Source organism: Vipera ursinii (genome assembly GCF_947247035.1).
Source record: "Vipera ursinii genome assembly, chromosome: 1".
NCBI lineage: Eukaryota > Metazoa > Chordata > Lepidosauria > Squamata > Viperidae > Vipera > Vipera ursinii.
In genome coordinates this window covers 270,210,431-270,224,623 of record NC_139512.1, presented here as the reverse complement: position 1 = coordinate 270,224,623, position 14,193 = coordinate 270,210,431, and the positions used below count along the sequence as shown (strand labels likewise).

At 36.5% G+C, this 14,193-nt stretch overlaps 1 protein-coding gene across 3 annotated transcripts in view; it reads right to left on the bottom strand.

Annotated features, from left to right (window-relative positions):
* Positions 1 to 14,193, bottom strand: part of PHACTR2 (phosphatase and actin regulator 2) — a 115,461-nt gene that overhangs the window by 9,573 nt on the left and 91,695 nt on the right. For 2 of the 3 annotated variants that reach the window (XM_083368362.1, XM_083368363.1), the window contains exons 3-8: positions 12,025 to 12,105; positions 10,918 to 11,067; positions 8,024 to 8,278; positions 4,292 to 4,838; positions 2,141 to 2,337; positions 679 to 835 (exon numbers count right to left, since the gene is read on the bottom strand). In XM_083368362.1, coding sequence (XP_083224488.1) covers positions 679 to 835; positions 2,141 to 2,337; positions 4,292 to 4,838; positions 8,024 to 8,278; positions 10,918 to 11,067; positions 12,025 to 12,105 — 1,387 coding nt within the window. The remainder of the gene's footprint in view (positions 1 to 678; positions 836 to 2,140; positions 2,338 to 4,291; positions 4,839 to 8,023; positions 8,279 to 10,917; positions 11,068 to 12,024; positions 12,106 to 14,193) is intronic. The other variant, XM_083368364.1, reaches the window with a different exon arrangement.

The following is a 14,193-nucleotide window of genomic DNA, read 5'->3' as shown; positions in this document are numbered from 1 at the left end:
CCAGTTACAACAGCTTCTTATGAAGTTATCTAGTTTAGAATGAATCACTGCCAAAATAATTTCTCAAATACCAATTACCAAATACCACAACTTTATATATTACTTTTAATGCTGAACATGTGTAATTTGGATTTGCAAATGGATACTATTTAGTGTCACTGAACTAGATGTGTATATAGAAACCACATAAATTAAGCATACAATGAATTTTGTAACTGTGCTTGCTTATGAATATACATCATAGTACCGTCTATAAAATGTGATTTGCATTTTTGGAAGTATCTACTTGAAATAAATGAAATAATCAAAACCCGTTCAGATGATGTTACAGGAAAAAAAAGTGTATCACACATTTGCTTAAAACATCTATTCTTTCAAAACAAAATTATCTTGGATTCATGGCAAGTAGCATAACTGTTGTCTCAAAAGAACCTGTGAATTGTCTAACTGAGCAAAACTTGCCTGCAATCATTATTTTTAATGGGGGGGGGGCGCTTAGGTTTTTGATCCAGCTTAAATAGAACAAGCATGAAGACCTGAGACTGAACTGCAGAATTACAAATTAATTATTATAGTGCTCATTTATTTATTGGATGTCACCAATTCAAAAATCTGAGAAACAGTCTTTCCTATGCCTGAAGCCTCTTTACTATTCTCCCTTTTTCTCCCAGCCAATACCTGACTAGTTTTGTGCCGATCTGATGTCTGATTTCCTGTCTCTCCTCTTCAGATGTTCTCGGTAAGATGTTTTTATCTTCCAGTTCTTTTTTGGATGGCCTGTTGCCGAGTTTGATTGCAAGAGTATCTCTACGATGTATTTTACTTGCTAAAGAGCCTGGACAGAGAATGATTTATTTATTTTTATTAATTAATGCTCACACTTAAGCATGTCAGGATCCAGCCACAATTTGGATATTCAATAAAATGAATTTATAAACCTCTTTCTAGCTTTTTGTCCTCTTTTGGGGGGGGATTTTAGTTCATATCAAAGTCACTTTTCCTTTATAATATGTTAATGTATTAAAACTTATCTGCCAACTAAGGTAGGATTAGAACATTCAATCCCCCCCCTCCAAATGCTTATGAAATAATTTGATAGGAATATTCTAGTTAGCAAACTGGAGGATAACAGAACGGAGAGGGTTCCTTTTGAGTCAATGCTGGCTACTGGAGACTGCCTAGATAAGTCCCTGCAGTTTTCTTGACAACATTTCAGAGGTGGTTTGCTATTAGCTGCTTCCTAAGGCAGAGAGAGAGTGACTGGACCAAGGTCACCCGGATGGTTTTGTGCCTAAGGCAGGACAAGAATTCATAGTATTTCAGTTTTTAGGCTGAGTTTCTGCAATTAGAAGCAGACATGAACTTCACTAGCTAGATTATAAGGAGACGGGTACAGGCTTATCTCTCAGCCCCAGAAAAAATTCCTATTTTCTTTAATATATAAATATTAAAGTTTAAAATTAAAGTATAGATTTCCTTTTTATCTTTGCTCTCATATAAATAAACTACTGTGATTAAGGTAGCTAGGAATGTAAGAATCTCCTCTGAATAAAAGAAATCCTTACATTCCTAACTACATTAATCACAGCAGTCAAAGGTGATGGCTTTACTAGCCCTACGTGGAGATGCCACTTGTTAAGTTAAAACCTTTTATGTGCACATCCAAAATATGAAAGTGCTACATTTGTGGGACAATCACAGTGTGAGTGAAACCAATTTTCGGTCTCTGGCGCTAAGTGATTCCATCTTCATGGATGGAGATTCCAAAGGAGGGAAGCAGAGTATATACAAAACACATGTCAAATAAAAAGGCTTGCAAAGATGCATTGTGCCCCAAGAAATACATCCAATATATGAACTCGTGAGTTCACATATTTCCCAGTTTGCTTATTAAGGACAATAGCAAGAACTTGGATCAAATTCTCCAATAGGGACATTCAACCATAGAACACGTATGTAGTATCTGTTGCCAATGGAATGAGAAGCACTTTCCCAGTACTAATGAATGCAACAAGTCGGATCAGCAACCTCCATTTTAGAAACTTATCTAGGTGTTTTGTTTCAGAAGTAAAACCAATTGTACAGCATGTACTAATTTTTTGTTTAAAATGGCAGATGGTTGCGTATCGAGTCCTCTTACTTTCACTGCTTGCATCTTCATCATCTTCATCATCATCTGTATAAAGTATAGGCCCATCTGAATCTGAGTCACTGGTATGATTATTTTTGCTGTTTCCAATTTCGGGATTTTCTTCAGAAGTTTCAGAAAGTTCATCTGTCTGAAGAAGACTAGTTTGCTCAGAGATTTCTTTTTCCTGATCTTCTTTGACAGCAGAACTATTAGAAAAACAAATACAGAAGACCAACCATACATGAAATATAGGTAACCAACCAGGAAAAATACGTTAGGTAATAACGTATGATTTATAATTTATTAAAACATAAATCAAGCTACGTGACTCTTGTGAAATGATCAGTTCTAAAGACCTAAAATTAAGTTTCCCACAAACTCAAGAAACCACAGAACACATTTCAAGTTTTCCCATACTCTGGCATATCGGTATGATTGTTACTAGTTCACTTTAAAATAAAATTTACTAAATTTAAATTTAAATTTACTAAATTTAAATTTAAATTTACTAGTCTACTTTAAATCCACTGCTTCAAATTGAAACCTTAAATTTTTAAGAATTGGATCTTTCACTTATGAACAGAAAGCAAATTTCTACAGTAACTCTCACAACCATATAGATGAATTAAGAAAATAAAAACAAGTTCATAAATCAGTCATATATAATATTAAGCATATGTCTGACCAGCTTTAAGCTCATATAAAACAGCCTTCCTCCATCTAGTGGCTTTCAGGTGGGCTATTTCATTGTTGATGCTAGTCAGTATGGCCTTTGACCATACTTGCTAAGAATCTTGGGAGTTGTAATAAAATCCATTTGGAGAATACTTGATTAGGAAAGGCTGATGAAAAACATTCCTGAAATTTTAAAGTAATTTATAATCAGAAGTACTGCCAAGAGCAGATGGGCTACAGAAAAACTACTGCCACTTTTATAGTGCCATTGCAATTTTCATACTTTTTTTTCACTGTGTCCCCTTAGCAACAGCAATAGTACTTAGACTTATATACTGCTTTACAGCACTCTCTAAGCAGTTTACAGAGTCAGCATATTGCCCCCTACAATCTGGGTCCTCATTTTACCGACCTCAGGAGGATGGAAGGCTGAGTCAACTTTGACCCGGTCAGGATGTTCAGTGTTCAAATGTTCAATAGACTATATAATTTTATTACCTTTCATCAATTCTTATAGACTACTAAAGGGTTCATTTAAAATATTCAGCAAGATATAGATATACTGTATCTTTTAAAAATGCACATTTTTTTATCGATCTGTATTGTCAGCCAACACAATCCCTTTTCTCTCTTTTACATCCAACACACTACTTCTTCATAATCTTTATCCATTCTCTCTTGGGTAAATATTTGTCCTCATATGAAACATCCTGGATGCTGGTCTTTGATGGACAATTATTGAGATATAACGAATTCTGAGTGTTACAATTTGTGTTTTCTGAATGCAGATTACATTTGGATTTTTCTAAACTGAATTAATTTATTTTGCACGCAGGCAACCAAGTATACTCACAGAGGTATAGGAGAGAAGCAGGAGGCAACATACAAACAAATGGAAAAAAAGCTGCTTTTAATAGGCATAATCCTGCCACTGGGACAGCAATGGTACTTTCTAAACTGATTCTGAAAATGACCAGGGAGAGGTTGAATTCATCTTAATTCTTCCTTTGATGCCTCACAAATGGGCTTGTTATTTATTTCCATTAGTTTTCTTTTCAACCTGCTGCCCTATTTTCATAAATGGAATGCTAAGCTGGATTCAACTTAGTACCTGCCTTTTAAATAGTTGCTGAGAGTGCTTCACCACAGATTTTGAGAGCTATTCTATCAAGATTTTCAAGCATCTTCAAAGGAGCTGTAACTTTGAAGCTTAAGCTGTGACTTTGAAAACAAGTTTGTAGATTTAAATAGAACCAAATCAGTCCAACCAAGCCATTTTAATTTTCTTTTCCTTGTCTGCTTGGAAGTATGAGAACAGAATTCAAAGTATTAATTGAATTATATTTACTTGTATCTTCCTGTGTTTTGATACATGTTCAAATTCAAAATCAAGATATACAAAAGCCTACCTGAGCTGCTCCACCATTCCCCCAAATGCACGTGCGTCCCAGAATTACACAACTAGCTGAAAGCATCTAGTCTTACCATTCTGTGTCTTCTCCCCCAATCTCCAGGCTATGGTCTAAGACAGCACTGCTTGAAGAGCTTTCACTGTCTGCTTCAGTTTTTATGTGAAGATCATTTAAATGTGCGCCAGGAACAGATGGACCTACTTCAATACTAACTGGCACATGTTCTGTGCCTGAGAAGCCAGTGGGCTCACAGCCTGGAGACAGAATTGGGATGGATGGAGGAAGAGGAGCCGGAACAGCAGGAGGAGGGGGAGGAACAGTCACAGTGCTGTTCTGGGTTGTGTCTCCAGGTTCAGGGATAATATGGAGAGGCTCTTTTGATTGACAGAGTTCCACTTTGGTCTTTGAGTTCTCTCCTGCTGTGCTGGAGGCAGAAGGAATGTCCCCATCAGATGGTGTTCGTGTCGTCGTCACCTGTTTCCCGTGCTTCTTCTTATCCCTGGGAGTCCCTGTGCTGGTTTTGCTTGTTGTTGGTTCTTTAGAAGGTTTAGGGCGAGATGATGTGGAAGAAGGAGATGATGATTTGGAAGCGTGTCCTTTCTTTAAATTAGAGGAATTAGCTGAAATGAGAGGGCAGACCTTTTTATCGTAGCAGAAGGTTTGCCTTCACCTACCTTGTTTTGCTGGGAAGGCTCTCATCTTGAATACAGTGGTGCCTTGGTACTCATTGTTAATTGGTTCTGCGAGGTGCTATGAGTTACCAAAAACGAGTGCCACACTAAATTTTTCCCTTAAGGAATAATGCAGTGACTCACAAGGCAGCCGACAATGACTAGTTCTGGCTTATGCACTGGGTACCAAAGATACAATGATTACTGGGAAAAAATTTCACGTCAAAAATGCACTGAGTGCCAAATTCAATGAGTTTCAAAATGGTTGAGCAACAAGGTACCACTGTAATGGGAAGCCTGGAGGTAAATAAATAGTACTTACAACACTTATGTAGAAATATGTAAATAATTACACATTAGCATATGTAGAGGGGAAGAGCACTGCTACTATATTACTATTGTAATATAGTAGCAGTGCTCTTCCCCTCTACTTACTCTGGAATATGATTTTTTTTCTGGCCATTGTCTTCTGGACTAAAGCATAGATGATGAGCTTTAGACACTGCTGGACCATCAGGACCAATCAGGATTCTTAATTAATTAGCATTACAATAAGTTTTAAATGATAAGAATGAAGAAATTAATTGCAATTAATATAGCAAGGGCATGTTTTCCCAACAAACATTTTGGGGGAGGGGTTGTGAAGTTGAGGTGTTCATGTGCATAGTTATGACCTACTGACATTAAAATTCAAGGTACATTTTAAAATGTAAGGAGTCTATTGATTTGGGTTGTTGCTTGAATACAGTAAAAGGTCCAAGCATTTTTTTAATAACTTGAAACAATTCTATGCACAAGCAAAAACATCAGCAAAGAACAACATGGTTGCTTCTGCTGAGCTTGCATTTGGCAGGCAGGCTGGAAAAATAAAGCATGCCAAATTTGTTGTTTGTTCTTGCTAAATAAATGGAATGTCAATGACTACAGAAGAATTGCCAGAGGTTTTTTTTTTTTAAAATATATATCTGTACAATAAAGTAATCTATCAGGCAATATGTGCTTATTCAAAGGAATATGAAAGAGTATGCTTGTTTCTGCCCTAACCTAATACAGTAATTTAATTACTAATTCTAACCTAATACAAGGGACGCGGAGGCTCAGTGGGTTAGGACGCTGAGCTTGTCGATCAGAAGATCAGCAGTTTGGCAGGTCGAATCCCAAGTGCCGCGTAGCAGAGTGAGCGCCTGTTACTCGTCCCAACTTCTGCCAACCTAGCAGTTCAAAAATGCAAGTAGAAAAATAGGGACCACTATGGTGGGAAGGTAAGTGTTCCATGCGCCTCTGGCATCTAGTCATGCCGGCCACATGACCATGGAGACATTCTCGGACAAACGCTGGCTCTTCGGCTTTGAAACGAAGATGAGCACCTGCCCCTAGAGTTGGAAACGACTAGCATGCATGTGCGGGGAAACCTTTACCTTTACCTTTTTTAACCTAATACAGTAGAAAGATCTCTATCTGTTTTCTTGGTTGATGGACTGGAGATAATTTTTTGATTACAGATTCTAATTTGAACTTCTTTTTCAGATGTCAAAGCAGAGCTGTGTACCTGGTGTCTCATAAAGGGACTGATTTTAATGTTTTCAAAACCATCTCATTTTCTGCCATTTGTGTTCATCCCATTTGTGGATCTAGGATGAAAAACAAAGGAACAGCAACCCAACTCACATGCTCATTGTTTCTTCCAGTGAGTACAATTGAAAACCTTTAGTTCTGTTGGGACATAACTAACTTAAAATGCTCTGTGGAAACTTTTTCTATGGTAAGCTTAAAAACAAAATATGTTTTCAATTTTGTATATGTACTAATCATGAGCTTCTTTGAAATAGAGGGCTTCTTAACACCAAAATAAGAGTTTTCTCAGCCTGATTATTCCTAAGGCATTTTTGAAAGTAAGACTAATATTTGTGGTAGAATTAAAAAGTACAAACAAAGAAAAAGAACCATATCATTTTTTTATCTTTTAACTCACATATTTTCATGTCTATTTACAAAATTCATTGAAGTCTAAATCATATTTGATAGAAATAATTATAGTTTCTCCATATGGACAGTAAACAAGGAGCAAACTGCAAACTAAATATGTGAACGATGAGTTGATAACTTGAGTGGAAGGATAAGACAGAGAAAGCCATAGATGTGTAGAGCTCAAGAAGAGCGAAATGAAAATTATTAAAACAATGTACAGATATGGCAGAAGCAAGGATGGTTGGCAAAATAGGCTGGAATAATAAATTGTATTGGTATAAGCTAAATTTAGCTTTTCTTTTTTTCCCCCTATTTCATGCCTTTAATTACATCTGCTTACTACTTTTTATCCTGTTTCTGTACCTGCTGACAGCCCAGGTTTGAGACCTGAGCATTGCGTGACGGTGTGAGCTCCCTTCCTCGCCCTAACTCCTGCCAATCAAGCAGCTCAAAAGCATGCAAATGTGAGTAAATAAATGAGTACTACTTCAGTGGGAAGGTAACAGTGCTCCATGATGTCATGCTGGCCATATGACCATTTAAACGACTTTGGACAGTGCTAGCTCAAAGGCCCCTGAAACAGAGATGAGCACATCCCTCTGTACTTGGCAACAATTAGCGGAGTAAAGTCCACAGGGACTCCTCTTCTACAACATCCCAGAACTGTTTTTCTACTTTGATACTGTCTCTTCAGATAGGTCCTGCTGATCGAGAGGGATGGAAATAAATAGTATTCTTACAAGCATTTTTAGGTTAAAAGACCTTAATACAGTAACCACCAAATAAGCTCTTGCATCTGGCTGCTGTACAGGAGGCCATAAGTTATCCACCCACAAATTATGGAGACAGTGGATAAGACAACAGCTTTAATAATAATCATTCACAGCCAACAAATGTTATATGCTTGCTTTTTGTGCAGCTGTAGCTTTTGTTCAGTTTTTGCACAAATCATCTGGGAAATATCTTAAAGACTTTAATGCTCACTACTGGATTTTGTGAGCCAAGGTGAGATGAAAACCGTAGACAAGGACAACTAATAAACATACATCCAATTTAGATAACATAAATCCAATTTATTAATAACCATCCACAGAGAGAATATGGACACTGCACCATTTAAAGCAAGCAATAAAGCAGCATGAATTCAAAGCCACATGAATACTTACCAGCTTCTCGAGTCCCAGTGCGGCTTGTGGGCTTGCCAGGTGAGGCAGAGGTCTGCTTGGCAGGAGACTTGCCCTTTTTTTTAGCATGCGGCGCTTCGTTAGTTTTATGGCTAGTTGTAGCAGCAGTAGCGGTTTTTGGAGGAATGGCTGATTTTTTAGCTTTAGGCTTAGGTTTAGGAGGAGGTGGTGGTAGAGGAGGAGGAAGAGGAGAAACAGACACTGCTGATGTTTCAAGACCTTTAGGAAGAGGTTTATCTACAAATAAGAAAGTGAACACAAGCAACTGACAAATGGACAGCAAGGATAAACGAGGCAAAGAAACAGATTTCTTCCTGCTGCTCTACTTTCTTGGGGCCGAGGACTGCTTTTGTTTTAAAAAGAACAGCCATCAAACTACACTTCACTCTCTAGTGTAGATTTCAACAGAGAGGAGTTCAGAATGGTTCTCAAAATGCAGAATAAAAAAAGGTGGTGTTTTTTTTACAAAAATAATTCTTCCTTCATTGAAGGGAGATCAAATCTGCTAACAGCTTGGGGCAGTAGCCACTATTTTAAGAGATGTCTCTTAAGCCAGAGGTCCCCAACCTTTTGGGCACCAGGGACCGGTTCCATGGAGAGAGGTTTTTCTGCGGACCGGAGGGTGCGTGGTTTTGTGTGCTGCCTGCATCCCGCAGATGGGGCTTTGCTTGTTTGTGCGGACCGGTTGTGGTATACCACGGCCCGTTAATCGTCCATGGACCAGGGCTTAGGGACCCCTGTCCTAAGCTATCCTAACTCATATTTTCCAACATTTGGGTAACCAACTTGCGAAAGACGAGCAGCATTCTCATTAAAAACAATTAGTAGATGAAGGCAAGCATATGCAGTGTAGTTAAATACAAATGGTAGAAAAAATCCATTTTTGCCACCATGGCTTTCAGCAAAAAAAAGTTCCATTTATTGCAAAGGAAAGATCATTTATAATTTAACCTTTTTGTAATTAATTCCTAGGCAAGGAAAGATTAAGACAACTATGTCTATGATAGCTTTTGTTTATATTTACAATTTTGTTTGATTCTGCTATGGATAATTTATACATAATTTCTAAAAATATGGTAGGAAAAGCTAATCAGATTTATAAATAAAGACCAAGGACAAATTTCTTAATTGAGTGTACCATCAATAATCATTTACCTAAAATAACCAAATAAAAATTTGTCAGCATTTCTTATTCTTGCTCAAGAAAATTGCTTCCTTTTCCTTTTGTTGATTGGCTCCTATCTCATCTTATTAAGACTACTACTCAAACATAGAAAGCATTCCTAAGCATTTATTGTATAAGCTTCAGAAGGATTGTTTCTAGAGCTGTTTAGATGTAAAAGCTTTCCCTTGAAATCTTTTTCCTTGTACCAGCCTATTAAGCTCTAATCACCCATGCTCTTAACATAATTAGAACTACTAATTGGGGGTGGGGTGTTCAATGAATCACAGTGCAATGGCACTGAGGGAATTCATGTCATCTGTCTGACATCATCAAGCAAATGATGCAAATTATAACATATCATTATGAAAAATGAAGTCAGTTGCAGCAGAAATTTGGAAAATTGCATCGAGGTGAAAGAAAATGAGGAAATATAGTAACTGCATTTTTTTATGTATAAGGAAGGTTTATATAGGATACATATAGGATATATGTCCATGAGCAGAATTGTAGCCATGTTTTTATGTCTAACTTTGCTAGAGAGAAAACATTAGAAGTATAGGGTCCCCAACCTCTGGCCGCGGACTGACGGTTATGAATTGGGCTGCACAAGCTAGCAAAACGTCATCTGCGCATACACGGGAACTAGGTAGTACAGTACATGAAAACATTCACATTACCCCAAAGATTGGGCACTGCTAGTGTACAATTTAAAAAATTAAAATGAGCAAAAAACACAATAATCTACATTAATATTGGCTAATGTGACAGTAAAAGTCTTCTCCTTCATTTTCATGGGTACAATTCATCTTGTAACAGATCACAAACTGTACAGTAGCTAGCAGCAAGTCCCGTAGGAAATATCTGTGCTTCTATGTACAAGGGTATTTTCACATAGCCTAAGAAAGCCAGGATAAGACTAGCAGCTCTTTTAAGGATTATTTTGTCCCATGTTAATACCTCAAGTTTACAGCAATTGCTTAAGATTCTGAGATTAGTCTTCTTTCATTTGAGCTCTGTCTTCATATCGATCATATTGACATGAGTAGCAGTAACAATAACTCGTAAATGACACCTTAGTATTGATCAACTAAAGTAAGAATGCATTAATCAACTAAAGTAAGAATGGAAAAGGGGCAGAATTTTTTAAATAAATCAAATCTCTTTATCTCCACCCCCACCCCACTCTCCATCTACAGATTTTAGAAAATAGCAGCGATGGTTATTAGATTTTTTAAAAGTTATTATTCCTATCCAGTTTTCTTATTTTTATCCCCCTATTTTATCCAAAACAATCTTGTGTGATACTGTATGCTAACTTGACAGGTAGCAACTGTTCACCCCTAAATTTCACAGCTGAGTGAGACTTCAAACCTGGTTTGAACTACATCCCATTGGTTCTTGTTGTGCAAGAGCCCAAGTTTGATGTAGTATGTAGGACAATCAAAATCTGCCCTTGTTCTAAGTCTTAGAATCTAAGACCTAGCACTTGTCCTCCCATTCCAATAGCGAACTCAAGTTTTTAGTTTGTGTGTTACTAAAAATGTCTGCCTCTGAACAGAAATTAATTTTCCTTATTGCTATCTCTTCGCCGTTCAATTACATTATCACTTGTGGTTATGAACAGGTTTGTTTTCATTTTTTCATAATATGCACTGGGATGATTGTATTTTTAAGTGGACATATACATTCTGATACATTGCATTTAAAATACCTTTTTTATCCTCATTTTTCTCTTCAGAAACAGCTGCCTTTGCTGATAATGAACTGTTGTCTTCTATAGTTTTTACATTTTCTTCCTGTATGGCTTCTTCTGTAATTACTATCGTGTGACCATTAGAGATGGTCACTGTGACATCCACATCTGAAATGAAAACAAGAATATTGGCTAGTTCTGAAGGCATTACATTCATTATATGCAACTAAGTCCTCTTTGTTTTCATAATGGTGCTGATATCTGGGATAGTACTGTTCGATGCATAGCATCCTGATTAGAGCCAGTTTTGCTATGCATTTCTAAGTAACGTCTTGCATACTTACTGTAGGATGCACTGTGGTACTAGAATAGACGACTCATCTCTACACTGGGGGAGAATTTTAAGAAAGCTTTCACAAAGTATTCTCCCTCCGTCCCTCCCTGATATTTTTACTCCAAAATAGTTCTGGGTAATGAGTGACCATTCACAAATGTCTCCCATGATCAGTTTGGTCAAGGAAATTTCATAGAGAGACTAAATCATAGAGATAGAAAACTTAAAAATCTGATCGAGAGCCTGAGTATGAGGTAGAAGTGGGAGTTCAGGGGCAGAAACCCAATCTATTCCTTTATGACCCCTGAACAGTTCCCACTTTTACAAAATCACCCTACCAATTCTCTCACTCCATTTTCTACCCAAAATTCACTCACCCAAACCACTCACTCATCTTTCTTTCCTTGGCCCCGTATGAACTCCCACTGTCTTCCCATGTTAGGTTGTTTTCTGTTGCTTCCCAGCGTCCCTAAGCTTATTATGCAGCAGTTTTCTCTCTTTCTCCCTTCATTTGTTTTCCAGAGACCTTTGAGTATCTACTTCACTTGCTTTGCAAAACTATCTGAACGCTTCTGAGGAGAAAAGGAAAGAGGTGGCTGAAGCTGCTGGCGTTAAACTGACTGTTTTTCAGTGTTATTTTTCAACCTAAACCTAGAGATATGCTACAGTCTCATTGTCAATCTCAATTACAAACTGTGCCAATGAACTATACATTTGAAAGCAATGGGAATAACATTTGTCATCATTCAGATTAAATGTAAGCTCTAATAATCTACATTAATTGCGATCACCTTGCTCATTTATTTCCTTTAGGACACCCCTTCTTATTAGCTCCTCTCTGCTCTGCCTTGTTGATATCTTTCTTTCCAGCACTTAAAAAAAGAAGAAGATATTATTCAGTAAAAAAAAACAAACTTAAGACAATAAAAAATAAAAATAAAACAAAGGTAATTTTGGCTTTCATATTTCAGAATGTATTACATTTATTATTTAGTAGTATTAGAATGAGGACAAGGACAATACTGCCAAACAAGTATTTGAAGGGTCAAAAGGAAGGAGAATAAAAAATGTGACAGGAAGCAGTTGATGAATTGCTGCAAAAGAGAGAATTGAGGAGTTTAAATAGAAAAAAAAATCAATGTATAGAGGAAGGAGTACATGAAAAGTGAGGAAGCAAGAGACAGTATACAGAGATAGGAAAATATGAAGAGGTAAACAGGATTAGTGTGAATTGTGTTACTCTTTCCTCTTTTTATCTTCTTCCATTCATTTGTTTAGCTTTAGTCCTTTTGGGCATTTTGCATAATGTTGGTTACTCCAAAAGTGAATAGTGTAAATGGGCACACATGTATGTAATTACCTAATAAGGTATACTGGGCATAAGATAGTGCCATGGATAAGTGGTAAGCAAATTTATATAACTAGATTTATACATTCTCTGTTAAAGTAACAGAAGCTGCATTAATTTTGTTACAAGGATACATTCTTTTTATTTGTGCTGAATGCAGATATTTCTGTCTTAAAATAGAAGATAAAATAAGATTTAAAAAACTGAAACATGTGTACTAAGAAAGTCATATCACTTACAGCCTCATGGTTCAGGAAATTCTCTTGTACAGATTTTGTTAGCTAGTCAATTCTATATCACTAGTATATGTCATAACAAATAGACAACATGATGTTGGCTCAGAGTCATGATTCAGAGCCTCAAGATTTAATTTTGCCTCTGTTTATTACATAAGACTAACGTCTCAATTAAATTTAAACTTTTGATATTATTATTGATTTCCCAGACACTATTTATGCATAGCCTAACCTTCTAAATCTATCCTTCTAAATTTCCCTCTTCGAGGGAGATGAACACTTAAGAAGTATGAAGTATAAACAAACAAGCAAACAAACATACATATAAATTCTAAGCCAGTCATGGAAGGCTTCTCTTTCTAAAATCCTATACTGTATGCAGTCCACTTCTGTGCTTCAAAAAGCTTTGTAATCATTAATTCTCCTTTCTGTGATTGGCTTTAGATTAGAAAGAGGCAAATAGTCACTACTAAATTTTGAGATATTCACATGTTATCCAATCATACGTTTTTGTACATCCCTTGTGTAGCAAAAATCATTTAGGCAAAAGGGGCCAAAACATTTTTTAAATCCAGAGCAGTGAGATAAAATTCAGAAGTTCAGGAAGATACTTCCCCGATTCAGTGGAATATAAGAAAGGGAAGGAAGTACAGAACAATCAGACTTGCAAGATTTGGTTATTGTAGCCAATCTCAAGAAAGCTAACTTCCCTGAGTTGATGTCCTGGTCTGTTCTACCTAGCAGTAATTATAACTCCAAGAGAATCTCTCCAAACTCATCCAAGGTTTGGTGATATGTATGGCATATTTTAATCTTGTTTTATGAAAATGTATATGATGTAGCACGATATACCAGGAACCCAAGTACAATACTGTCCAATTAGTCTAAACATTAGGGAAGGTATGTGTGATATAGTAATTGAAATTGGTATTAAAACAACAATCCAAAAACACAGGAATATGGGAAATATTACAAGGGGTGGCTGACTTGTGCTCGGCATAGCTTAATTATAGCTTGTCACAGGCACCCCTTGTAACTTTTGCATGCTGCTAGCATATATTTATCCTTTTTCATTTGCTTGTTGTTTCTATAATAGTTTTAGTATAGTTTATAAGTACAAGGATAAAATACTAATACAAACCAGGAAAACCATAAAAAAGTAAAGAACAGGAGAAGTACAAAGAGGTAGAAAAAGGAAAATAAAAAATTGAGAAAAAAGATGGATAAAAGTGATTCCTCCCTCCCTCCAGGTAGAAATAAACAGGTCCAGTAGCTTAACCCCATCTCTAATATTTCAATATTTTTTTTAAAAAAAACCCCTCTTCTTCCCATATCTCCTCCCTTATCAATAATCAAATTATTTAAAAAAATCATTG